The sequence below is a fragment of the Hyaena hyaena genome, unplaced genomic scaffold (genome assembly GCF_003009895.1).
Source record: "Hyaena hyaena isolate Hyena2069 unplaced genomic scaffold, ASM300989v1 scaffold_597, whole genome shotgun sequence".
NCBI lineage: Eukaryota > Metazoa > Chordata > Mammalia > Carnivora > Hyaenidae > Hyaena > Hyaena hyaena.
This window is the reverse complement of record NW_024081231.1, coordinates 307647-333621: the sequence shown is the minus strand read 5'-3', so window position 1 is coordinate 333621 and position 25975 is coordinate 307647. Positions and strand designations below refer to the sequence as shown.

The 25975-nt window shown below is 38.3% G+C and overlaps 1 protein-coding gene across 6 annotated transcripts in view; it reads left to right on the top strand.

The window, feature by feature from the left end:
• The window catches only part of CEP128 (centrosomal protein 128), a 408652-nt gene extending 384276 nt beyond the window's left edge, over positions 1-24376 (top strand). For 5 of the 6 annotated variants that reach the window (XM_039257017.1, XM_039257022.1, XM_039257021.1 and 2 more), the window contains one exon: positions 985-2121. In XM_039257017.1, the coding sequence (XP_039112948.1) occupies positions 985-1130 (146 nt within the window). In that variant the 3' untranslated portion in view covers positions 1131-2121. Of the gene's footprint in view, positions 1-984; positions 2122-23037 lie in introns of those variants that run through there. The other variant, XM_039257020.1, reaches the window with a different exon arrangement.
• Positions 24377-25975: the final 1599 nt, after the last annotated feature.

Here is a 25975-nt window from a genome sequence, read left to right as displayed (position 1 = left end):
AAATTGGGTGGGAAGAGCTTTCCTGAGAGGGAGTAATACGTACAAAGGCCACAGAGAAGAAAAGGGGTTTGTATGGTCTTCTAGAGAGCTGGAGCGCTGAGTGAGGGGGTCAGGGGAGAGAGAAAGGAAAGATGAAGTTCCAGTGGAGCCTTTCCACCACAGTCCCATGTTTGGATTTCATTCTAAGTTTCCTGGGAGGCCATTGGAGGATGGAGGTGATGGCTTATGTGGGAGAGTGACATAATCTGATTTACCTTTTGGAAAGATAATTCTGGTTGTGGTGTGGAGGAGGGGATACAGTGAAAACAGGAAGAGAGAAAATGGTGGCTTCGGCTAAGGTGATGATTATGGGGATGGTGTGAAGCCAAAGGACTAGGGTGAATTTGGGGGTTAGAATCTTCAGAATTTACTCCCAAATTAGATGGGGGGAGCACACAGGACAGAGGAAGGAGGGAACCAAAATTTGAGAAACCAGGGTTGGAGAGGGGTTGTATATCACTTTCTAAGATGGAGAAAAGAAGGAACGGGCAGGTATCAGAGATTAGAAATCAGGCAGGCAGATTTCACATAGGTAGTTGGACATGCCCATCTGGAGCTCAGAAGGGAGGTAAGTAGGTAGTAGAAAAATTGTTACCCTGGATTCTGGATCTAGTCTCAGTTTGTGTAACAAAAAAGATTCTGTAAAAAGAAGGCCCTTAACATTTCTCCCTCCAAAATTCTGTGTGTGCTTTGTATGGTTATCTATTGACCAAACACACATCTTCCTCTCTGAGATACTCTTCAGATCCCTCCCAAATTAAATCATATGAATAAATGTTTTCCAAAATATAGTGAACTTGCTACGTTTATTCCTACACTGAAGGTCTGTTAGTCCATGTAAGGTTTAGAAAAAAACTAGATCAGATACAGTGATTACATACAGTTTTGTCAGCTAAGGATTTTATTCATTTAGGTTTATTTTTGTCTTTCCTCTTACCTCACCAGCATTTACCAAAAGAGCAGTTGCTCCAGATTCACCTTCAATCAAGGAAGATGCCACCAGTTTACCAATGGATGGAACAAGTCCACCGTCTAAAAAGGAGGACTATGAAAGCAAAAAAAACCAAAATGTAATTTATTGCTCTACCTGAGTGCTTCACAAATAATAGCGTATCTGTCCTTGTTGCAGTCTGGCCTGGATTACCTAGCAGACATATCTACAGCTTCTGCTCTTTAACATTGCCAAACACTGACTAAAATAACACTACGCTTGGTCTTTGGGAATGGTAGAAGTTAAACTAATCCAAGTAATATCAGCTCGTGAATGGCATACAACTAACTCATTGGCAACTATACCAGCAGAGAAAGAGAGATACTCTTCACTTTGCATTTTCCTTTTTCAGGTGTGGTCATCCACAGTTTTTGAACCAAAATTTGGGTATATAATTGCGATCTTTTAAAAATTACTGGCCAAACAGGAGGGAAATGAGGTCCCCTCAAGGCAGAAGTTGCCAGCACTTTAGATTCAGGGAGTATTTATATACAATTGATTCTTTAAAATGCTTTCTCCCAAATAAATTATCGTGTGTCATAACATGTCATGGAGATACGCACATATAATACCAGACGGTCCACTTTATAAATGCTCAGGTCTGTTGCATCCATCATCTCAGCAGTCTGATAGTACACGCAGTATCTTAAAATTTTATTTCCAATCATCCATTTTTAATAGCAATAAAGAATTTACAAATGATACCTGAATTGTAGAACACTGTAAAGAATTCATAGCACAATCTATTTATCTTTTTGTGGCCAAATATCACGCTGCAGTCACTTCGTCCTATTCTGGACCGTCATTGGTTTTACTCTCACGAGACTCTAAGTTCCCAGACTCCTGTGTCATGAGATTTACTCCACAAGAGTCCCCTCATAATTCGGTACTATCTACTTCAACATCTCAGCCTTCCTCAACGTCAAAGTGTTTTTAAGAACGTATGCTCTTTACATGCTAATCTACCAGTGGAGAACGATTTCTAATAATGCTAATGAAAGGTCAAACATCCAGGAGCTGAATCCCACTGGGTCATGATGGAAAATTCGTCACAGGGACAAGGGCAATAAAGCAATACCTTCGTAATTACATTTTGTGTTCTTTAACGTATACTTGCTTGGTCTCATGTTTTGTGAAGATGCTTCTATTTCCACCACCATATGTCTTACTAACTTACTATATTCAAATGTCCAGAACAAATGGCACTCTTTGTCTATGAACTTGATTGGAAAGGCTACTACAGAGAACAGAGATCTTTGTCTCATAAAATTACATAATACATTCTACATAACCTCTGAGAGTACAACCATGCATTTTACCATTTATTCATTACAAAAATCTTTTATTGAGTTCCTACTATGGGGCAGTCATTGTGCTAGGAAGGGAAAAAAGAGACACAGAAACAGCTATGCATGACCCAAAGTTTGTTTGGCATTAGGAATTACATGAAAAAGGAGTGATGTGTTCAGGCTAGCTTGAGAAATTCTCCATTAGACAACATTAAACAGGTTTGGTTTTGTTTTGTCTAACCTCAGGACTTCAAGCTGTTAATGTGCTAATGAGCAGTATGAGGTTTAGTGGGAGTAGCCCTTTTTGAAGGAGCAGCTCACAATCCTGGTGTTTCTCAGAACCTGTATTACACTATTGTAATATTGGGGGTATTGAGAAATTTTGTCAGTATTTTCATTGACCAACACTGTAATATTTTATCATCTTGGATCTAAGTGACTAACTGGGGAGAAAATACAGGACAATATTAACACATTTTATTTAAATCCTATGGATAAAAGTGAGGCAAATAGCTTTCCCCTTAAAGTGTTAGTAAGAACTCCATGCACTCCATTCTTTTTAGTAGGAATTGATTTAAACCACTATTAGTAACATCTGTGGCCATTTAAAAAATTACATCAGGCCAGCTAGACCTGAAAGTTGAAGGTAACACAGGTTATTTACCTGGCAAATCCTTGAAAATGTATTAGCTGATGATTTTATAACAGAATGTAGAGGGACCTTATGAAAGACCTTTTTTAATCTGAAAAAAATAAAGCCATTATATCATATTATTGAAGGTCCTGTGCTACTGTTGGATGAATGGAGGTGTCTGACTTTAAATGTGGAACACACAAGAACTTCAAAGGCAAAGTCAACTTTTTGTGAGCAACAATTTTGTCAAAATTCCTTGGCCCTCTGTTTATGTGGAATGAAATCCAAGGACCTGTCTTCTCGGAGGATTTTTCCTATCTCTTGCAGTCAGTCACTGTAAGCTCAAGTTGGAAATCAAAAGGAATGCTAAGGAAACACTAATAGCTTGATTTGTACATTTCAAAGCCAGCAACTGTTTTTCCTTCACTCACCCCTTTGGCAGAATAACCCGTGATATCAGCCCCATTTGAGTTGTGGTTGATCAGCCATATTGCTCATAGTACTGGGACATTGGAAGGGATTAACCTTATTCTTGCAGTGTGCCTGGTCCAAGACTTAATTTGAAGATTGACCTTTTTGGTTTAATAATTTTGATTCTTCTGGCCATCTTTCTCCCTAAACACACTAAACTTCCATTGAAGTTACTGAAGGCCACAGAGGGGAGAAACACAGCTGGGAGAAATCTGGCTGGATGTTTTTCCCATTGGCTAAAGTTATTATTATTTCCTTGACTAGTGTCTGATTTAAAGGTTGGAAACCGGTTGGTTATATAACATCTTACGCATCCAGTTTCACAGAATCATCGGCTTTTCTTCTTATTGTTACAGTTTGCGTATTTTTTACTAATGAAAGATATAAAATCTATAGCTCAACAAAAAAAGTACACATAAGGCGTTTGAATTTAAAGGTTACATGGATTAGAAGTGCCTACCTACTTAGCTAAGAAAACAAGCCTATTTTGTTTTTCATTTTCATCTTTTCAGCTAAGGTTTTTGAGGCTCTGGTCAGTGGTATATGTAAGGTGTATTTACAATCATAGTAATTGTTACATTTTCTTTAATGTATTTTGAATCTTATAGTTAAATAGCAAATACTGTTTTAAATGGAACCAAATTCTTACACATAATTAGATGGTATTTTACTTAGCCTTTTTTAGGAAAGGGTTAGGAATCTCAAATTGTTCTACTCAGGATTTGTACTATAAACCCAACTACACATCATATAATAGCCAAGAACAGGAATGATCACTGAGTAAGTTATTCCTTTTCCAAGATTCTTACACCCCCTCCTCAAACAAACCATCCCGGTATTTCCTCTTAGTTTATTATTTTTTTTTAAAGAAAGAAAATTTGTGATGTTCATGGCCTTCAAATGAGGAAGCTGTCCTCACGAAGGCATCTGGTTTTCTTGGATCAAAACTACCATGAACCTTAAGCTGGAAAGAAAATTTGGGAAAGTTTGTATATAAAGGCATTTCATGCACCAAAGTATGATATAAAAATAGTTACATCTTTCAACTTTTAAGTTCTCAAATGTTTAGCAATAAAAACATCAGCTTATTCGTATTTGAGAAAAGAAATTTAAACCATGAAAGATTCCATTTAGTTTCATTTCCGTACAAAACACGACACATCTAATTTAAGGCTAGGAGAAATGCTTACATCTAGAAACAGAACTTTTAGATTCCAAGCCCCCAAACAAATTTCAGAGAAGTCTCCCTTGCTTTTGATTAGTAACAAAGTAAACCAGTTTTTCTGCTCTGGTGAAAGCAGGCCGACCTTCCAGTTCTAACCTCATCTGCCCCCAGTTTAGCCTCTCCTGCTGTATCCACACTATGTCCACATACTCCCTAAATCCAAACCCAACTCGGGTCATTCTTCGTATTCTACCAGGTCGGCCCCAACTGTTGATCTTTGAAGTCTAATAACTACAGCCGACAGTGAAGGGGCAGACTGTCAGGGGTTTGTAGCACCTGCATGTCTTCCAGGGCCACCAACTGAGAAAGGATTTAAATGGCAAGTGTCTGACTACTCAGGGTCGCAAGCCTAGTCAGACTTCTGTGGCTGAGCATCTTCTGTAACACAGCTTGACTCTGACATGATACAAAGCCATGTGACAGTTGGGGATGAGAACTTGTTGCCTTGTTCTCTGTAGGAAAATACTGAATTTCTGAACATAACAGCATGCTAGTTGCCTTCCAGGAGCATAGTCAAAACAATATATAATCTGATGACCTCCATCTTTCAAAATGTAGAGTCTTATGCCATTGAGCATATAGATGGGAACATGAAAAGAATTCTACTATACTAAAATAAGAGCCATACATTAATCACCTGTAATTCAAGTGATAACTTGCTATGTTTTAAGGTATTGAAGTCGCACAATTGCCATTCCAGAATGAATGCCTTTCCTCAAACTGGCAGAGGCTGGACATTCATGCCCAGACCATCTTCTGTCATCTCTCTAAAGATCCCCACGACTTGACGTCTTCTCATATTTCATTCTTTAGTAAAACCATTTTGACGGGCCTTAAATTTTAAAAAGTTACAATTTACCCTTAAATATTGGAGCTTTGTGTCACCCGTATAGATGTCCGGAAATAAAAGATCGGAATACTGGTTTGAAGCAGTATTTTTTAAACAAAATTAGTGGATATTAAACTACCAACAGTTGAGATGTTATAATTTAAAACTGAGAAAATATCTTATTCTGAGGGAAAGGAGGATAATATTATGTACTCATTAGTCACTAATTGACAGTGATTTAATATTTTCTTAAAATGTTTTTTTTTTTTTTTAATGGACAAGTCCTGGGTCATCTGAGCGGCTCAATTAAGTGTCCGACTCTTGATCTCAGCTCAGGTCTTGATCTCAGGGTAGTGAGTTCAAGTTCCATGTTGGATTCTGCACTGAGTGTGAAGCCTACTTAAAAAAAAAAAAAAAAAGGACAAGTCTAAATTTTATAGTATCACGTTTTCCATCAAATTACGGTTTCCTTTCGTTTTTTTTCTTACAAAGTTTTCAATTTAGAGTCAGTTGTATTTTTGAATCACAAGAGCTCAAATGGCTTTTAAAACCATGAAATGACGAAAATATTTACTGTTAGATGGTGCATCTCCCTTTGTTCTTGAAATACCCTATTTCAACTGGAAATATTTTCTCCAAATGTCTGTCTTTGTATGTCTCTCTCTCATTTCTTTCTCTGGAATCCATAGCCATTTCCTCAAGAATTTTTGGAAGCAGCTATGTCCTTCACTCGGTCCAGCCTGTGGACTGGAGAGAAACTGGTCCTGTGCCTGCATTTTAAGACATCAGAATAATGGCAACCGTCAGGGTTAGTGAGATTAGTAATTAATTGATCATTTTTTCCCCTAATGATATAGGCTGGTGTGTCAACCAGGAGTAAATTGTTCCTTTTGATAAAACAAGATTCTTCCTCTTCGCTGTTGTGTGATTGTGCCCAGCTGTTTTTCAGAGCAGTATTTATATGTACTTCATATATCAGGAGAACCTATTTATGTCACCTTTTTTACCTGAAAGCCGAAAGAGCAATTCCTAAAATGGGTGTCACGTTGCACATAGGATTTAAAATCTGACTTTCTAATATATCCCCTTGACAAGGTTGGGTTTTTTTTATTTTATTTTATTTTATTTTTTTCTGCCAGCTCTGGGAGCCAGCTATTATCAGATCATACTGCATAACTCGTATTCAGTGTTATCCCTAGGGTAGTGGTAATGCTAGTTTAGATTTTGTTTGTCCATTATTGCTGAGCACTTAGCTGGATAAGGGAATGAAAGATGGCAGGAGTTCTGTAAAATGATATGAACACAGAGGAAGCCGGGTTGCCTTCAACAACACACATTTCAAACTGTTTACTTGAAAGAAGGAACTGTGGTAGCACTGCATCCTTTATCTGATGCAGGGTCCTGGAAAGCAGCATCACGCGAAGTGGAGAAGTGCTGGGAACTTGTGCACTGTTAAGTCTCCTTTCTGATGCAGGTTGCACTCATCTTTAATGTTCTCTGTGGACTGCTTTCTGGCAGTTTGGATCTGGATGGAAAGTGTCCTCTTTTCAAATATTTTTCCGTCAGAGCGCCCTGTGCTTGTCTGTCATTTTGGATTTTCATTTTATTTATGCTGTCGTTAAGCCCACCGTGAGTGAAGATACAGGTTTGATTTATGGCTTAGCATTTTGAAAACTCCCCCTCATACTGAACCTCAGCTGTCAGTTACCAGAAATCAGGCAGCCATCACAGTAAAGCCATCTAATATGGTGGCTCTGGGGAGGTTGGGCAGTTTAAAAGAAGTTTGGAGAAACCTAGGGAGTTTGGCCTTTTTTTTTTTTCCTTCTGAGCAGAATAAAATAGATGCATCAGTTCTAACGAGGCACTTCCTGCCCAGAGTCACTGGCAGAGCAGCCTCCTCCCAACAGCTGCAAGCTTGAGAGACCTCATGCTGCTGGCCAAGGTTCATTCTGTGCTTTGACCAAGACCACAGCCAATAAAGTCAATGTGTACCGTGGAAAGACTTTCCCATTTTTTCCATTGGAGAAGGCTTTTGTGAGGTTAGTTTGACTGTTGCAAATTAACAGTGGTGGTCATTGCTCATTTTTTAAATTTTAACTGCATGTAAACCTACTGATTAGATTCCATTGAGAACAAAGCATAGTTTTCTATAAGATACAGATCCTTTTGTCCCGTAATCCGTAAACCCCTGGTTCTCAAAATGTGGTTCCCAGATCAGCAGTGGCAGCAGCACCTCAGAGCCGGTTAACTACAAATTCTCAAGTTACCCCCAGAGCTCCCTGACCTCGTGATTCAGAAACTCGGGGGGTGGGGGCACGGGGGGACCAGCAGTGTTTTGTAACAAGCCTTCCAGGGGATTCTGGTGAAGGCTCAAGTTCAAAAGCCATGCCTCAAAGGTTCAATTGATTATGGCTGCCTCGGAGCGTTAGTTTGTATCCCAAAACAAAATGAGATAACATAGTTTCTTTTCCAAGTGATACACAAGGGTACCTCCCCTTTTAAAATTTGGTTTCCTGTATTATGTATTCTCCCAGGTATCCAAGCACTGACTCCAGTCTCACGGGTCACCCAGGTGAAGGACTTAAGCAGCTTCCAAAGATGCTTGTTTTCTACAGGAGATTCCTTTCCCACCTATTCTGCCTAGCTGACTTCTATTAACCAGAACTTTCTGCCCATTTATCAGGATCATCACGGAAGCATCCAATTAAATGAGGACCTCTAGGTGTATTCCTTTCACTAGTTTGAAGAGTAGAAGTAGTATTGGATTATGAAAAGGGTGTGAACTTCTTTGGGCTGAGTTCTCATCCTGTTTTCCATCCTCCCAGGTTACTTAGAAGCAACCTGAGTTGGCATTGGTTCTCTGTTACCATTTTACAACGCAGTTTTGTTCTGTCTATAGCAGCAGCTCACAGCCATACCAGGAACATTTCCAGACTCTGACATTGTCATCTGGGAAAAGATTTTGGTTTGATGACCACTGTTAAGTCTCATCCAGCTTTCCCTCACTGTCTACAACTGAGATCAGAGATTTAATGTATGATTCCATCTCTGAGTCCTTGGAAGACTAATAATTAATGGCCATATGTAATTTGTCTTGGCCTTTTATCTTACATGTACCTCTCCCCCCGCATTATATATGACTGATAATTTGAAATATTTGTTTGAAATTAAGTTGCTTCCCCTTCTCATTTACTTAGGAATGGACTAAATCAAAATCTACACAGAATTCTCCCAATTGTAAAACATCTTAACTAAATATTTTCAAGAACTTCTCAATTTCTGAGCAATTGATTTAAGTAATACTGTATGTCATACATTAAGGAAAGTGTGTCTTTCTGGAAGAGTGCTTATTTATTGACCAACTATAGTGTGATAGGCCCCATATCAAGTCTTTGCTAAGCCCCACTCCAGCCAACTACAGCAACTGAAATGTATAATTCTTACATAAATAGCAATGTCAAGTAAATTAAGTAAACAGTGTAACCTTTCAAACTGTGTTTAAAATATCTTCAATTAGGGACACTTGGGTGGCTCAGTCACTTGAGTATCCAACTTTTGACTTAGGCTCAGGTCATGATCTCACAATCGTGGGATCAAGCCCCATGTTGGGCTCTGCTCTGGGAGTGCATTGAGCCTTCTTGAGATTCTCTCTCTCTCTCTTTTCTCCCTCTGTCCCTCCCCTGCTTCTGCACACACACACTCTCTTTAAAAAACAATAAAAATGATAATAAAATATCTTCAATTTATTTTATGGTTTGGAATTTTTACCAACTAATGATATAGATAATTTTTTTTTTAAAAAAAGAAGCCTACATAAGTATACAAATGCAGTTTATTACACCTTTTGTAATCTGCTTTAGAAAAACTTTCCACTGTTGAACAGGGACTATGCCTACAGCATACTTAACATTCATAAATTACTCTGCACTGGTGGCCTTCCACCCAAGAAATTATTTCCATCAATTCAAATGTCCATTTTTTTAAATTCATTCGTGCAATGAGAACCTATTACATCTTGTTTAATAGGTCAAAAAAATCTTCGGTGTGTATTACCAATCTTAACCTTACAATTTTTAAGAATTTAAATGTAATTCCTTTATTTGGTTCACATAAATTTTATTGGCCGGGTGTATATGCTTAAATATACAAATGCTTCATAATTCCTAGTTACCAATTATAATAGTTACATAATACAGCATTTGAAATTGATACAACTAAACTTACATACTGCCCATACTTGCATATGCTAAACTTCCATTTCCCATCAACATTTTGCTATTTGTTGCTCTTCTCAGAAATGGAAATGAAATTAAACTTTTTAAAAGAGTAGGTGAAAAGTTATATGTATTTAGATGATACCAAATAATATAAGAAGACAGCATGACCCTTACATTATTCTTGATCTCTTTTGAGTGTAATCACTACAGGTGAAGTATCAGGTTGGACACAAACATACAACATCAAAATGAGCCTTGTTTTCATATTTTGCTTTTGGGCAACGTTTACTTTCCAGAAACAAAGATCTTGTGAATATGTGAAAATTTACCATTTGTTGGGCACTATGTGTAGATTCAAACTCTCAGAACCCTTACCGAAGATGGGCTGAGCTTCTCATCGACAGATCTCATGTGAGAACAATCCAGTTCTGGAGCCACTGAGATCCAGATGTCCAACTGAACAGCTGCCATGCTCTGTCTGCAGTAACCTTGGGATCACTGCCTTTGAGTTGTGACCATGTGTTATGCATTTCTTATCCTGACGCCCATGATTGAGGTCAGATGTTCTCTCCCCTTAATTTTACCCTTTGGGACTCTATATTTCTCAGTGGGATGTACAGTCACAGACACTGGTACCACAGAGCAACTAGAGGAAAACTTTCCCATGCAGTATTCATATAAGTAGATGTTTAGGCTGAATTTCCATTACCTTTAAATATTTAGTGTCTGTTGCTCTTCTCAGAGTGTGATTACAAGTGAACTAGAAACAACATAGGCATATAAAGGAGAGTAACTTAATTATCTTCCAGGGTCTGTATCCGCTGGGTTATATGTTGAGAGCACAGATGTGAAAGGAATCTTGCTTGGTCCTCCTACATGTGCAATCAACACATTTGAAACTTACCAGCTTTCCTAATGTGGTAACTGAAGCTTATCAGAATAGCAACTACCTGAGTGATATCTGTGCTTATTTTGATACTGATCTCAACACCACAACTTTATACCCATATTTGATCAATTTTACAAAAGCAACATTGTCTTTTACCAAGCAGAGTAATTACTTACCTTTTGCTGGTAGCACCATGACAGCTAATTCCCACATTACCCATAACTTGCCTCAAGAGCCATTAGGTAATGTTTAGAATCCAGGTAGGATCTGGGAAGGTCAGACCAAAGTAAATTATCACCACTTTAACATTTGCAGTGCATTTTAAAAATTATCAGCCAAAGGTCTAATATCCCAAAAGAAGTGTGTAATTTGGAACCAAGATTTAGTTTTTAGTTGTTATTTTGCTATCATCATAGATCGAACATCTTCTTAATTTTTTAAATCAGTATGGGTCCAGAATCAGTACCTTTGAAAGCTATATAAAAATTGTGCCTATCAGTAAGTGGTACCTACAAAGCGCCTTTATTTGATGTCGTATGTATAGATGCTACCAAAATAATTATATTTCTAAACTGCAAGATGGTTCAGTAGAGAAGAAGGCACTGTGTTTTACCTAGCAAGGGAGCTGACATAGTGTTCAAAATGTGTTCCCTAACTCAACTAACCACCCTACTCTCTCAATCATCTTTCTTTACTGTAAGCAAAAGGTGTTTTTAACATCTTGATAGCCAAATTTGCAGTGTCTTTCAGCCCTTAACAGACCAATTGCTTGATTGTATTCATGAAAATTCAAATCACAGTGTTATTCTTGGAATTTCTGCCTAAGGGTTTAAACAATGCCTCAGTGCTTTGAAGGGCATGAACACCACACTGATCAGATAACATCCCTATGTCACCAATATTAGTGATTAATTTACTGAACATGAAATGTGCTGATTTTCCCATACCAGATATCAGTAAAATACCTGTTATCATGGAGTGCTCCATCTCTCTTGTGTTTGTGTAAGTGGTCTTTGAGACCTGAGTATGTGTTGGCCATCATATTTGTGGATTTTTATAGAGATTCCTGTCATCACCACATGGTTCACCAGGACTTTTCCACCAGATGGTTTATATGGAACAAAATCCCTGAGACTGTAATGTTGGACCCTTAAATCCCAAATTGATTTTGCAACATAGTATTTTATTAACATCAATTGCTCCATCATTGTTGACTTCAATATCATCTTCAGGAAGCTGTGCTTTACCCCGCTATACAATAGAGCAAGTAAATTTTTGTTGGGTCTTATAGGCCTCACAATATCCAGCTAACTTGTGGTTCGTTGTGGTTTTCTTGCCAATTCGGTCCCAACAGCATTCCTTTATTTCTGGACATTGGCTTCAGAAATTTGCTTAGTTCGTTTGCCAATTTCTTGTCAGTCGGCAATTTATTTGCTGAGTTGGGCTAAGTGTCTGCTATAAAAGTCACTTAGAATTGTGTACTTCCATCCTTCTTTGTCTTCACCTTTAGTACTTCCCTCCTTTGCACACTGCCATTGCCACCTTGTTCCCAAAATGATGTTTGGTACACTTGGAAGTGTAGGTAGAAAATTTGCGATTCCCGATGTCTGGTATCTTTGGATGTTTTGTGATGTTTGCAATAACACAGTGTTTCCGAGGCAGTGGATAATGTGCTTTTCATATTATAACTGTCTTTTGTACTCACATTAACAAAGCTTCCCAGGCTCCATGATGGCTTTGTCCTATGATATAGCTAGATGGTCCAGTTTTTTTAGGATGGGTCCAAAATGCTGCCTCATGCTTGGCAGCCTGATAAGAGAGAGTGCTATTAATGATGAACTTCTGGTGTTCACAATGAAAGAAACTGTAAGTGTTTGACCTTCACATTACTGATGATAAAACTAAGAAGTGCATACCATGCTTTTCATGGTCCAAAACAACACAAACACTGGAATAGTCAAGATCCAACTCCTCCTACCTCCACAGGTCATTAGTGGTAGCTGACATAATGTCAGTGACTGTTGTCATGAAGTCATCTCATATACTGAATGTAGGAAGAGGCGCCACCAATTAATGACTACAAGAACCAGCCATGTAATTAGTACCACAAAATATGCAAGGAAAGAAGGATTCATGCTATTATTGTTATTTGGTACTCTTAAGTATTTGTTGAAGGAATGCAATCTAACAACAACAAAATGTTTAAAGATCCCTTTAATTCCTCTCTGCATGAAGAAAAACAACACTTTGTCTTTAAAAGTCTGTCCCCACCTCCCCCACCAGACAATATTTAAATTTTGTTCTCATTTGACAGCATACAACAATACCAGAATTTGGGTTGTTTTAAAAATAGAAGCTCCTAGAGATAAACTCTGTTTTCCACTAGAGAATATCATTATTTATCGTATCTTCCCGAAGAATTTTAAGAATCACTTTAATATTCTTTTTAGGTTCAGATGCTAAAGTAGGAATTGGAATATTTAAAATGAACTAGAATGCACATGCATTTAAATGGATGGATTTAAAACTGTGGTGTCCCAGTTGGCTATTCTGCATGCTGTAAGGGGAGGGGTGTGGGGTCCACAGGAATCCCAGCTGCTTATGCTGCTAATTGCCTGTATGACATTGAGACTGTCATTCCACCAGTAGTGTCTTAGCTGTTAGCTAAGGGAGTTGAACCAAATGGTCTTCTAAGTGGCTTTCCATCTCTCCTAATGCTTGAGTCTACTATTGAAATGTACAATGGGCTTCTTCACGGGATTAAAAGTGGACAGTTTGGTGGTGCCTGGGTGGCTCAGTGAGTTAAGTGTCTGGCTCTTGACTTCCACTCAGGTCATAATCTTGTGGGTTGTGAGTCTGAGTCCCACATCAGGCTCTGTGCTGATGGTGTGGAGCCTGCTTGGGATTTTCTCTCTACCTCTCTCTCTGCCCCTTGCCTGCTTATGCATACTCTCTCTCTCAAAATAAATAAACTTTAAAAAGTGGACACTATGTAATCTGAATATCTACCTCAAAGCTGATTCTAAGACATACCAAACCATATTTGAATTATAAACCTTTTTTTGTCAATGATTTATTCAATACTGACCCTTTCATAAAATCACTTTTCCTTGAATAACCCATCTTCTTCCTTTCCCCATGTTATTTTATTTATTTATTTTTATTTTTTTTTTTTGCTTAAAAGTGGTGTAGGATTAGAATCCTACCTTTTCTACGAACTTGCTAGCTGTGTGATTTAGTTAATTTACTTAGCATTTCTGAGCTCATTTATCTCATCTGCACAATAGAACTTACTGTATTCACTTTAAAAGAGCTGTTAAGAAACTTATAAGTAATGGCACATGAAAAATGCCAACCTCAGAACATGGTGGTTTTCCATTAATGTTTCTTACTTTACTATCTGAGCCTGAGCCACTTCATCCATACAAGTCTACACTGAACCCTGAGACTCTTCTCTTCATTGACTAACAGCAACGGATCACCCAAAATATAGAACAATCAGTGACAAAGCTAATTACATTCTAGATAATGTGCTTACTCTGTTAGGTGGTATTAATTCACCAAATATTATCTGAGTGCTGGTTTGTTTATATATAAGTATATATTATAAACTTATAAATATGTATTTGTATATATTATAGATATTATAAACACACATACATACACACAGTAGATCCTTGAAAAACACAGCTTTGAACACAGATTCACTTATACTTGGAATTTTTAAACAAATACAGTACAGTACTCTAAAGGTATTTTCTCTTATGATTTCCTTAATAACATTTTCTTTTCTCTACCTTATTATAAGAATACAGAATGTGAATCATATACAAAATATGTATTAGTTGATTGTTTATGTTATCAGGTTACTGTCAATAGTAGGCTATTAGTAAAGTTCTGGGGGAGTCAGTAGTTACATACAGATTTTCCACTGAGAGGTTAAGATTCCTAACCCCCATTTTGTTCAAAGGTCAACTCTATATGTAGAGTTGTAAGCATATATATATAAATTTTTAATACTAGATTGCTACAAATATGTCTTCAAATCTTCATGTGTGTCTGAGAAAGATTTAGATACTTTTTAAAAAATTATTTTTTAATGTTTATTTATTCTCGAGAGAGAGAGCACAAGCAGGGGAGGGGCACAGAGAGAGGGAGGGACAGAATCCAAAGCAGGCTCCAGGCTCCAAGCTGTCAGCACAGAGCCTGACGCCGGGGCTCAAACCCATGAACCGCAAGATGATGGCCTTTGCCAAAGTCAGATGCTTAACCAACTGAGCCACCCAGGCTCCCCTGAGATTTTAATACTTCATCCCTAACACGTACTGTATACCAAGTACTAACACTATTCTGAAGCACTTTGCATATATTTTCTTAATTTTTTTAAAATTTTTTTAATTTATTTCTAGGAGAGAGAGAGAGAGACAGCGTGAACAGGGGAGGGTCAGAGAGAGAGGGAGTCACAGACTGAAACAGGCTCCAGGCTCTGAGCTGGCAGTCAGCACAGAGCCCGATGCGGGGCTCGAACCCACGAACCGCGAGATCATGACCTAAGTGAAAGTTGGACGCTCAACCGACTGAGCCACCCAGGCGCCCCTAAAATTTTTTTAATGTTTCATTTTTTTCTGAGAGAGAGAGAGACAGCGTGAGCAGGGGAGGGACAGAGAGAAAGGAAGATACAGAATCTGAAACAGGCTCCAGGCTGTGAGCTAGCTGTCAGCACAGAGCCCAACGCCAGGCTCGAAACCCACAACCGTGAGATCATGACCTGAGCTGAACCCAGACGTTTAACCGACTGAGCCACCCAGGCGCCTCACATTTCACATATTTTAATTCTTAATCCTCACAACATTATGAAAATCTGCAACATTATCATTTTCATTCAAAACTATATCTCAAATGAGGAAATTGAGGCCCAAAGAGATTGAGTAACTTATTCAAGATCAAGATCAAGTATGGAGCTACATTTGAATGTAGAGAGTGGCTCCAGAGTTCATGTGCCTCCTCACTCATATATGCAAACAGCCTTTAAAAGTCATTTTAAAGATTAGCACCAAGGAGTTTCTTTTTTTTTTTTTTTTAAGTTTTATTTCTGAGAGAGAGAGAGAGAGACAGCATGAGCAGGGTAGGGTCAGAGAAAGAGAGAGAGATACAGAATCTGACACAGGCTCCAGGCTCTGAGCTGGCAGTCAGCACAGAGCCCAATGCAAGGCTCAAACCCAGGAACTGTGAGATCATGACCTGAGCCAAAGTCAGACGCTTAACCGACTGAGCCACCCAGGGGCCCCATGGAGTTCCTTTTCTTTCAGCAAGTCTAAACAGCATTTCTAGGAGAGGAAGGAGTGACAACTGCTGTCAAGCCCACTACATTACTGAAATCTGACTGTGATTTGATGGTGCGTGAGACTTTGATATATACTTCCTGCAGCCCACAATGCAGGGCCAGGCAGAGGGGAAAGCAGCCAGGTTGCGTTAGAGCCTATAGCCTGGACACACACCATTTTCTGTCTCCACACTCTAGCCAAGGCCAAGGCCAAGGCAGTCCTTTTTTTTTTTTTTTTTTTTTTTTAACTTAAATGCTTTTCTGCTCTCATAAATACAAAGGATACTCTAAGGAAGAGCCTCTGCTAGTAAAAGTGGCTTTTGGTTCAGCAGGAAAAACAAACAAAAACCAACAGGAAAAAAAAAACCCAGGGTGGGTGTCAGAAGGAGGTGACGGGAAGCATGAAGAAAGGGCAGTAGGAATGGGAGCTTTTCCTTTGACTTTCCTATTAAAATGTGTGAGTGGAAGTTGGGGGTGGATTTCATGAGTAAATATGGAATTTTGCCACCAAATTCCTTCCTCCAGAGCTAATATTCTCATGGGATATTAATATTAATACAAGGAAAAAGGCCCTGGGTGAAGAAAACTATTTTTTTTCCCTCAGGGCAGAGTTCTCTCAGGAAGACAGTGAAGTTTAAGAGTTTCAGAAAGTGCTAGCAGAATACAGGGCATTTTAACATTAACAAACAGGAAAATGGGCTACAACCCATAGGATTCTCTTTGGAAAGTGGAAAAAAAAAAAAAGCCTGGTAATATCAGCCTCCTTAAGTACCTTTTCCTCTACATAAAAACCTTCAAAATTTTCATGGTGTGTGGGACTTTCGATCCCAGGCATTATTCTGGACTACTTTTATCATCAAAATAGAAATCTAGAAATCTGCAGTACATATGGGTAATGTGACTTCGACACGTGGATAACACAGTGTGTGTGTGTGTGTGTGTGTGTGTGTGTGTGTGTGTGTGTAGGGGTGCGTTTACATTTTATAATTTCATCATTTTGAATTAATCCGTTTATGATTTCCCTGAATCATTCTCTTGACTCATTCTAAAGAACAAGAAAAAAAAAAAAAAAAAAAAGAAAGCTTTTCTCAAGCAACTGACTTAATGGATAGCTAAATGTCCAGTTTCAAAGCTGTTACTTGTAAAAGGCCAAAAAAGTCTTAATATGGGGCCATATAACTGTAACATAATTTTTCCAAGGAGGGACAGGCAATAAATTACAAAATACCGTACTAATGGAATATATGGTTTTTAATAAGAGCAGCTGTTATTTCACTAAGGTGTACAATATTTTAAGTCTTGGTTTTCTGTTTCGGAGGTATGTTAATTAGTTCACTTGTTTATTTCCATTCTCTGTGTGTTTGTGATTCTTCATTGTGGAATGTGTTTTTTGTAAACTGCTTTTGCATGATGGAAATGCCTCAATGTGCTTTACGTCTTTTTGTGCTTAGAAAACAAAATATAATACACATTAAAATGTGCACTCACGAGGGACACTCACAAATTGTTGTAGGTCCTTGACGAGATTCTTTAGCCATGTGCACATGTCCAATGGTTTGGACATGGGTAATTATCTGATCACTTGCTGTGGGATGATTTGCTGAACTAAACTTAAATTTCAGTTATGCTGGATGCAAATGAGCAATATGAAGAATATAAACAGTCCCCAAAATGCAGACTTTCCTTTGGGAAATTTTAAGCCAGGATGTATAATCAATTTTAAAGTAAGCTTGCTTTTATACTAAGAGTTGCCATATCTTGGGAAATAAATGTGAGAAGGCTGGTCCTCTCAGGTATATTTTAGGACAAACCTGCGACTCTCTGGTACTAAGCAAATCTTCAGATGCTGTGAGTATTTGGGATTTGAGGAGTTGCTGTTAATTGCATTTTGGAGTTAAATTAGGTTGAATGAGAAATGCTTTCTGGCCTCAACTCTTCCAGTTAGAAGTCTTTCTAAAATGCATGACTAAATTTTTTTTAACCAGCAAGACAATGAATTTTGTCAATACATTTATTTTTTTATGACTTAGACCTAGCATGCCTCAGGGACATAATTCTTGGTATCAATCGTCATTGTACAATATGATAAGAGGTAGACGATGATGGAGATGAGACCATCTGTATTATTGAACAGAATAGTGGATAGTCAGTCACCACAGGACTCTTACAAACCAGCCCTGTATAAAATGCTGGAGGAGGTATAAAAATAAAATTCTTTGTTGTAGGGAGTTGTACCTTTTAGGATGTTGAGGATCTTAGGGTCTTTTATCTCTTGCTTGCCTTCTGTTTTTTCATCTTCTTCCTCTTCCTCCACTTCCTTTCTCCCACTTAGGTTAGACTGATGGAGGCCTGTGAGAAGAGAATCTACAGTCATGACCACTGTATTAGTTTCATGTGGCTGCCAAAACAAATGACCACAATCTGGTGGCTTCAAACACGGGAAGCATATTCTCTCACAGTTCTGGAGGCCAAAAGTCTGAAATTATTTTCACTGTACATAAATTGAGGTATTGTCAGAGCACCCCTTATTTCAGAGGCCCTAGGAAGAGAATCCATTCCTTGACTCTTCCAACTTCCCGTGGCTGCTTCCTTCCAGTCTCTGCCTCCCTGGTCACATGGCCTCCTTCTCTTTCCTGTGTGTCACGTCTTCCTCTGCCTCCCTCCTATAAGGAGACTCATGATTACATTTAAGTCCCAGCCAGATAATCCAAAATAATCTCCCCCATCTCAAGATTCTTAATTTAGTCACATCTGCAAAACCTTTTTTTACAAATAAGGTAACATTTACAGGTTCTGGGGATTTAGACCTGATACATTTATGCACTAATGTACATATTAGTGGTGATGAGGTGGTAGAGAGGGGAAATGGGTAATGGGCCTTGAGGAGGGCATTTCTGGGGATGAGAACTGGGTGTTGTATTTAGGTAATGAATCATAGGAATCCACTCTCAAAGCTAAAAGCACACTGTATATACTGTATATTAGCTAACTTGACAATATGTTATATTTAAATCCTATAGAAAAATCAGAATTATATAAAGAGTCCTCCATTTATACTTACAATACTGAGTCCATCCTCTCTCAGAGGTATGAACCTCTCTGCTAGATCTCACCTGCAAGTATTAGAAAGGAGTCATACCTCTTCATGTATCTTCTGTTCACTGGAACAGCGTTTATGTTTGAGCAGAATCTCCCTCCATGAACTGAGGAAGAAGAGACCTCATTGTAACTTTCTAGTTCCCTGAGTACCAACCATCAAGTTCCAAATAATGAAAGTCAGGACCAACAGTTCTTATGGAGAGCTTCTCATTTTTTTCCTCAGAGTTTGAAGGTTATTCTTTAGTAAGGAAAGGACATCCCCTGGGCTTGCTTAATTCTGGCATGTTCTGCCAACATGCCCTCTTCAATTCAAGCTAGAGAACATGAATAGAGAGTAACAGAGAGGATTGATAAGGAGTCCTCCTAGCTGGAGATCCTACTAAATTCACCAAGACATTGAGACTGTGAGGAAAGAGATACTTTGAGCACTTCATATTTAGCTTCCTTTAAATAACCCCATAGCCCACAAAGTAAGTAAGGTTGAGGAGGGTGAAGCTATAAAGGAGCATGAAAATTCATGCCCACCTTCTTTCCTACCCAGTATCCACTATAAACAGACCATGATCTCTTGCTGGGTCCTGTGGGGGAAGGAATCCCTCCAAGTTTGTGAGCATTAAGTTTTATGGGACCTGCAGTCTCTAAAGCCCTCATGTGTCCTTGCTTATCCACTCTCCAAATTTTTATTCAATGAATTTTAGAGTAATGATTCTAATAAGAAATAAATATTACTCTTTTAAAAGAGTATTTTAACATAACTCTAAGACGTACTGAAGTGTTATAGTCCCATACAGACAATAATCGTTTGATTTTTTCCAATATTAGCTTACTTGACATGGAAAAGGGTGAGATTTTTGTATGGTGTTTGATTTTCCAGCAACATTTGATTAGCGACTTCTTACACCCCCTGAGAAAGTATCTCAGGATCTCTGTTGACCAGGAATGGTTTTTTCCAACTCAGTATTTCTAAACTTTGGCACTGTTGACATTTGCACTCTATATTTCTTTGTTGTAGGGATATCTTATGTATCTTAGAATGTTTAATAGCACCCCTGGCCCCTACCCTCTAGATGTCATCCCCTTGCTGAATTGTACTCATCGAAAATGCTTGCAGACATTGTCAAATGTCCCCTTGGGGGCCAAATCACCCCTGGTTGAGAATGACTGTTCCAGCACGATTATTTGCTTGGTTAATAATAATAGCTAGCATTTACTAAGCTACTTACTAAGTTCCAGTCACTGTACCAAGCACTTGACTTGTATTAATGAATTTAACTTATAAAACCTCACCAGATAAATGCTATTATTATCCCAATTTTACAGATAAGAAAACTGAGGCCCAAAAGCATTGAGCAAATCTGCTAACATTATACAACTTTTAAAGAGTAGAGCCAGGATTTAAACCAGCAGTTAGGATTTAGAATTAGAGTTTATGCTCTTAGCCATGGTGGTATAGCTGCTTTCCAGGGACCATAATGTTGTGGGGCACCTGGGTGGCTCAGTCAGTTAAGCACCCCATCTGCTCAGGTCATGATCTCACAGTTTATGGGTTCAAGTCCTGTGTCAGGCTCTGTGCTGACAGCTTGGAGCCTGGAGCCTGCTTCGGATTCTGTGTCTCCCTCTTTCTCTGCCTCTCCCCTGATTACACTCTCTCTCATTTCTCTCTCTCTCTCTCAAAACTAAATAAACATTAAAAAAAAAAAGAATATATTGTTATACACTTGAAAAACATCTTCCCTTCCAGCTATTTAAAGATTGTAAATAAACTATGACAGTGGATGAAAGGAGGACCATTCCTTCCTTTCAGGGAAGGGTGAAAGAATGGTTCTTCGGGAAGACCATTTATTGAGGTCATCCTAGGGGTGAGGCACTCACCTTGAAACTTTGATATGGATTATTTTCACTTAATCCTCACAGTAGGCTGATGAGTAGATATTATTACATTTATTGTTTATATGGAAGAAACTCGCTCCAAACACTAATTTTACCCAAGGTAAGAGCTAGTATAATAACTAGCAGAAACAGAATTTGACTCAGTGCTTTCTGACTTTAAGCCCATGTTTTCTCTGTTTTACTCTTATACTTTCCATGGGTTTAAAAAGATGGAAGAAGGAGCATTTTTAGATGCTCTGTAGGTATCTTCTGGTCTGAACATCACATCATTTCCTATACAATTTCCAAATTATTTGGAGCTGATACTTGGAGATTTTGAGTTCTAACTCTTTCCCCAAGCCCTTAACAAAGTCTGTTAAAATGTGCAGGCACAGGTAGGTGGGCTTGGCATCTGTAGACCTGGTTTGAGTCCTGGCTTGGCCGCTTCACTGCTATCCAACCCTGGGCAAATCATGAAACAACTAGGAGCTTCAGCTTCCTTATTTGTAAACATGGGATTAATAATAATAGTACCCACTCTGCAAGGTAAATATTAGAAATAATGTATGGAAATACAATTATTAGTTGGTACAATTTTGCTTGTCAAAATTGCAAGCTATGCATTTGCCACTTTTCTTTCCACTATCCTTTCAGAGCACTGGCAATGTTTCCATTGCAGTTCCCCTGACCCCATTCAAGGGTGTCTGGAAACCTGCCATTTAGAAATTCATTAAGATCCATTCTTGATTAAAATGAAGATATCTGGGGAGTACACAGAAGTCTGTGTTAGCTAAACACACTTCTGAAGACTGGTCTGGGCACCCAGAGAGGGAAGGTGAAGACAAGGAGACAGTGACTTCACAAGATTTTTTCCAACAGACCATGTGAAAAAGATTATTGTGAAAGATTGCATACCGCGATCTGCATCCAAAGAGAGCAATAATAAATGTTAAGAGCTTAACATTTTTATTCTTTTATCAAAGATAAAAGAATATTCTTTTATTTTTTATCAAAAACCGTGAGCTGTGAATTACATAAATGGGACTTAAGCTAGAACTTAAGTCTTTAACTGTAGATATATGAGTGCACACACACATGTGTAATTGGTGTGTAAGTTGTGAAGAAAGTACGAGAAATGTTGAGGAATGAAATTGTCTAGGACAATACTGTGAACTTTACAACTCAAATATGTGGGACAATATTAAAATTATTGGTGCTTCCAAGATAGGCAAAACAAACAAAAGTCCCTACAGTTCACAGGAATATGTATCACATGTACTCAGCTCAATGGATTGAGACCTTACAAGGTGACCAGTTACTCAAGTGGGATGTCATTAAAAAAAATGTCAGTGGAAAAGAAGGTGTTCATATCTAGTTGCCTTACTGAGAATGTGGGTCACGGTTTAAAGAGATTCCAAAGGTAATGTGATAATATGGCATGTCTACTCAAGGGCAACCAGTGGAAATGTTCTGAATCAAAAATAACTCAACATTTGAGAATTCTGAGAGGACATTCAGTACACCTCCATCCCCAAGAAATTGGGAAGGGGTACAGTAGTCTGTTTCAAGATTTCAAAAGATTAAACTTAGCATGTTATAAATTCATTGTTGAAAATGTTAAATCTCATTACTGATTGAATTTCACTGGAGAAAAACACTGTAGGGAAAGCTGACATTTATCTATTTGGCAAGAATCAGTTAAATTCAATTAAGCATGGTTTTAAAAAGATATTTTTGTAGTCCCTGTGTAGATCAGGGCTGAAAAATTCAATTTACATGTAGGTAATCATGCTATCACATTCTGGTTATCAAAAATGGTCATGGTGGAATTGAAAAATGGTCTATTGGAAATCTGCCATTTCAGCAAATATCTTTATAATAGCAAAGTCTATGCATAGTTGAATGATTCTTAAGCTTTCTTTTGCTTTCACTCAATAATGGGTATAATAAAATTTCACCCCAAGAAAGTGACTTGGAAACTCCCTTGTCTAATTATGGCAGAATTTCACCTGAATATTAATTTGTGCAATCAAGAAATGAAGATGAAATGACAAACAAATTTATTCCAGTTACTACTCCTTGAAAATCACATGTTCATTCTGTATTCTGGTATGGGACTCTAGGAATAACAGAATTTTTCTTTTTCTTTTCTTTTTTTCCAGAAAACAACCCATAGCTTCCACTGTGTCAGAAGAAACTCTAAATAAACCTTTATAAAGAAAAAAAGGGGAAAATCAGATTAGAAATGAAATATTGTTAACCTAAGTAGGTAGGTGTCAGATAGAAAGGCAACAATGGGTTCATAATTTTGGGAGGTGTTTGATTTGGGAGACAAGATAGGGGTTCCAATGTAGAACCTGTGTTTTCTTTCTGGCAGTGACATGCTGGTTATGCAGACCATCCTTCTGAAACAGAGCCACATTATGGTTTGTATGGTTTGTAACGTGTGGGTGAGGAGAATAGATAACCTCCTTTAGCCTTTTAGAAGAGCCAAGACAAGCCATGAAAGGGAGAGAGACAAGTCTCCAGGAAAAGGAGTTACAAGAAGCTACCTCGCATTGACTGTCACTTTGGGTCACCGGAAATACACATACGTGCCCAGGACGTGCGTAGATGCTTTGGGCAAGTTGGAGACATTAACCGTGCATGCTGCTGAGTGGAGAACATTTCAAAGGCAGGGAGCAGTGAGAAAACCGGAAGCCAATCAGAGTGAAAAGGATATTTGAACAGAGAGGCGGGTGCATATAAAGACTAAGGGTTTGGGGCTTCTCCCTCTCTCCAGTGTCTCTTTTCTAGCTGACTTCTGCCCATCTGGGTAGGTATTTACAACTCCAGGAGGACAAGAGGGGTCAGGTGAGTCCTGGGTCAATGAGACTATGTTTACTTGCATACATTTTGTCCCTTTGCAGTTGCTCCGTGAAACGGGTTAAATTCTAATCACAAGGACCAGCATTCCCAATGTATTCTTCTTGTTTATTCTGCACCTGCTTAAGGAGTCTGCCATCGACATGTGAGCTCACAAATGCACATCCAAGAAATGAATAGAATATGTGGCTGTCACTGCTTCCTCTTGTTCTCTGTGCATGGAGAGAGGCTGGGATAGGCTCCATTTGTGATATGGGCCGGTGTTCTCTGCAGCCTCTTTGGCAAGTACACTGTGATACTAAGTGGGACAGTGCTTCTGGAGGTGTCCTTTTTCTAAAGGCACAAAAGGTTCTAAGGTGGCAAGCTTTGAATACATAGCTGCAGAATTCTTCCTTAGGAACTCTTTTTTTGTGAGTATCAGAAAATAGAAGTATTAGCCTGGAGAAGAAACTCCAACTTCTAAAAGACTTATGTCTTAGTTGTGAGCATTTTCTTAATGCCTGGAGATGTTCCTGGACTTATTGCTCTGGTTAAGTGATGAGGTAAACGTCAGCAGGAGAACAAAGTATGGAATGGTAGTCAGTGATCAGCTCTTGCTCTTTGTTTCCATCCCATCTGTGCAGATATTTCTAATCCATTGTAAAATGCGTCATCATTTTTTTAAAGGCTGGGGGTGGGGGAGGAGGGGGAAATCTCAAGTGCCATTTTTTTGCTAGTCCTAATGTTAATCTAGTGATTATTCTGTGAGTGTTAATTTGAGATAGATGACCATCAATGCTATTCTGTCCACTAAAAGTACAGTCTAATATATTTGTTGTTCACACTGAGGACTGAGACCATAAAATTCAAAGCTTTGTTTTGGTTGTTTTAAATAAAGATCAAAGGGAATTGATGGATGATTTCAAAATAGAATGGTATTGTCTGAGCTTATGAATCCAAGGTGTTTGTATTACCCTCTGCCTCACAATGAAATTCACTCGTAATTTATTTGTGCTTACATAAAAAGGAATATAGTTCACTTGAATTTATTCAGAAGAGTACTGGGTCCTCAACAATTACCAGGTGGTGTAGGACTAGGTAAGGGGAAGATTACTTATTCTCATGATTGTCATTTTGTTCTCTAATCTTATATGATCACTATGAGAAAGGTTCAAAAGAATATTACATTAACAGTCTTACTGACCTTAGGGAACAAGCCCAATGTGTGCCTTGTGTCCCATTATGGGAATGTGACACCTTCCAGATGTTACTTCCTGAAAACCCTGGCAGAGGTGGCCTATGAACTTTATCACCCAGAGAGGGGACACAGAGGAATAGGATATAGATGAAACTTATGATTAGATGTAGGTTATTGGTAAGATTCTAACTTTTATTTGGGGTGGGGGAATTCAGAGGTGCTCAGTAAATGATTGGTAACCTGTTATTATTACTGCAAAAGTGCCCTCATCTGCTTTGCTTTCAACCATCAATGAAGAGCAAGAGAACACCAGTAAAAAATACTTCTTCAATGTAATCTACATGGACTTTCTCCTTTTTTAGGGTTCTTCATTGCACTTCAGCATTGTGTATTAATCTATAACTGCCTTGACTCAGGGGCAAGCAGGACATAAATCCTAAATAGTAAAAGTTTTTAATTTAGCCAGTATGTGTGTGTATCTTTATGTACATACATGTATATATCTGTATATATGTGTTCATATGCATATATGAACAAATACATTTATAGGTGGCTATTATTGATACTGTTAGTTTTTCTTAGATACACGCATATACACACACACACATACTATTGTATATTTGTATAAAGCTTTTTAGTTTTCAAAATACTTCTTATAGATGATCCTATTCTGAACTTCAGAATCACTCTGCACAAAGGTTAAATGACCTGCCCAAATTCACACTTACTAAGTGGGAAAGCCAAGCCTGGCAATGAAGTTTCCTGACTCCTGGCCAGGAGTTCTTTCCACTACAGCAGCTGTCACTGGTTACCGGGAAGGTGAGAGAAAGAAACTGATTTGGCTTCTTTAAAGCTGGGAATTATTCAAAGTGACTGAAATATCAATAGTGCAGTTATTTTTCAAGTCAGGTGATCCCAAATAGTCCTATGTGTGATTGAGTTAAGTTGCATAGGTGGCCATATACGATAACGTTGATATGTTTCTGTCTATGTTACGCTATATTCCACCATTACCTGTTGCTCTAATTCTTTTCTTACCTATCTTTTTTATTTACTTT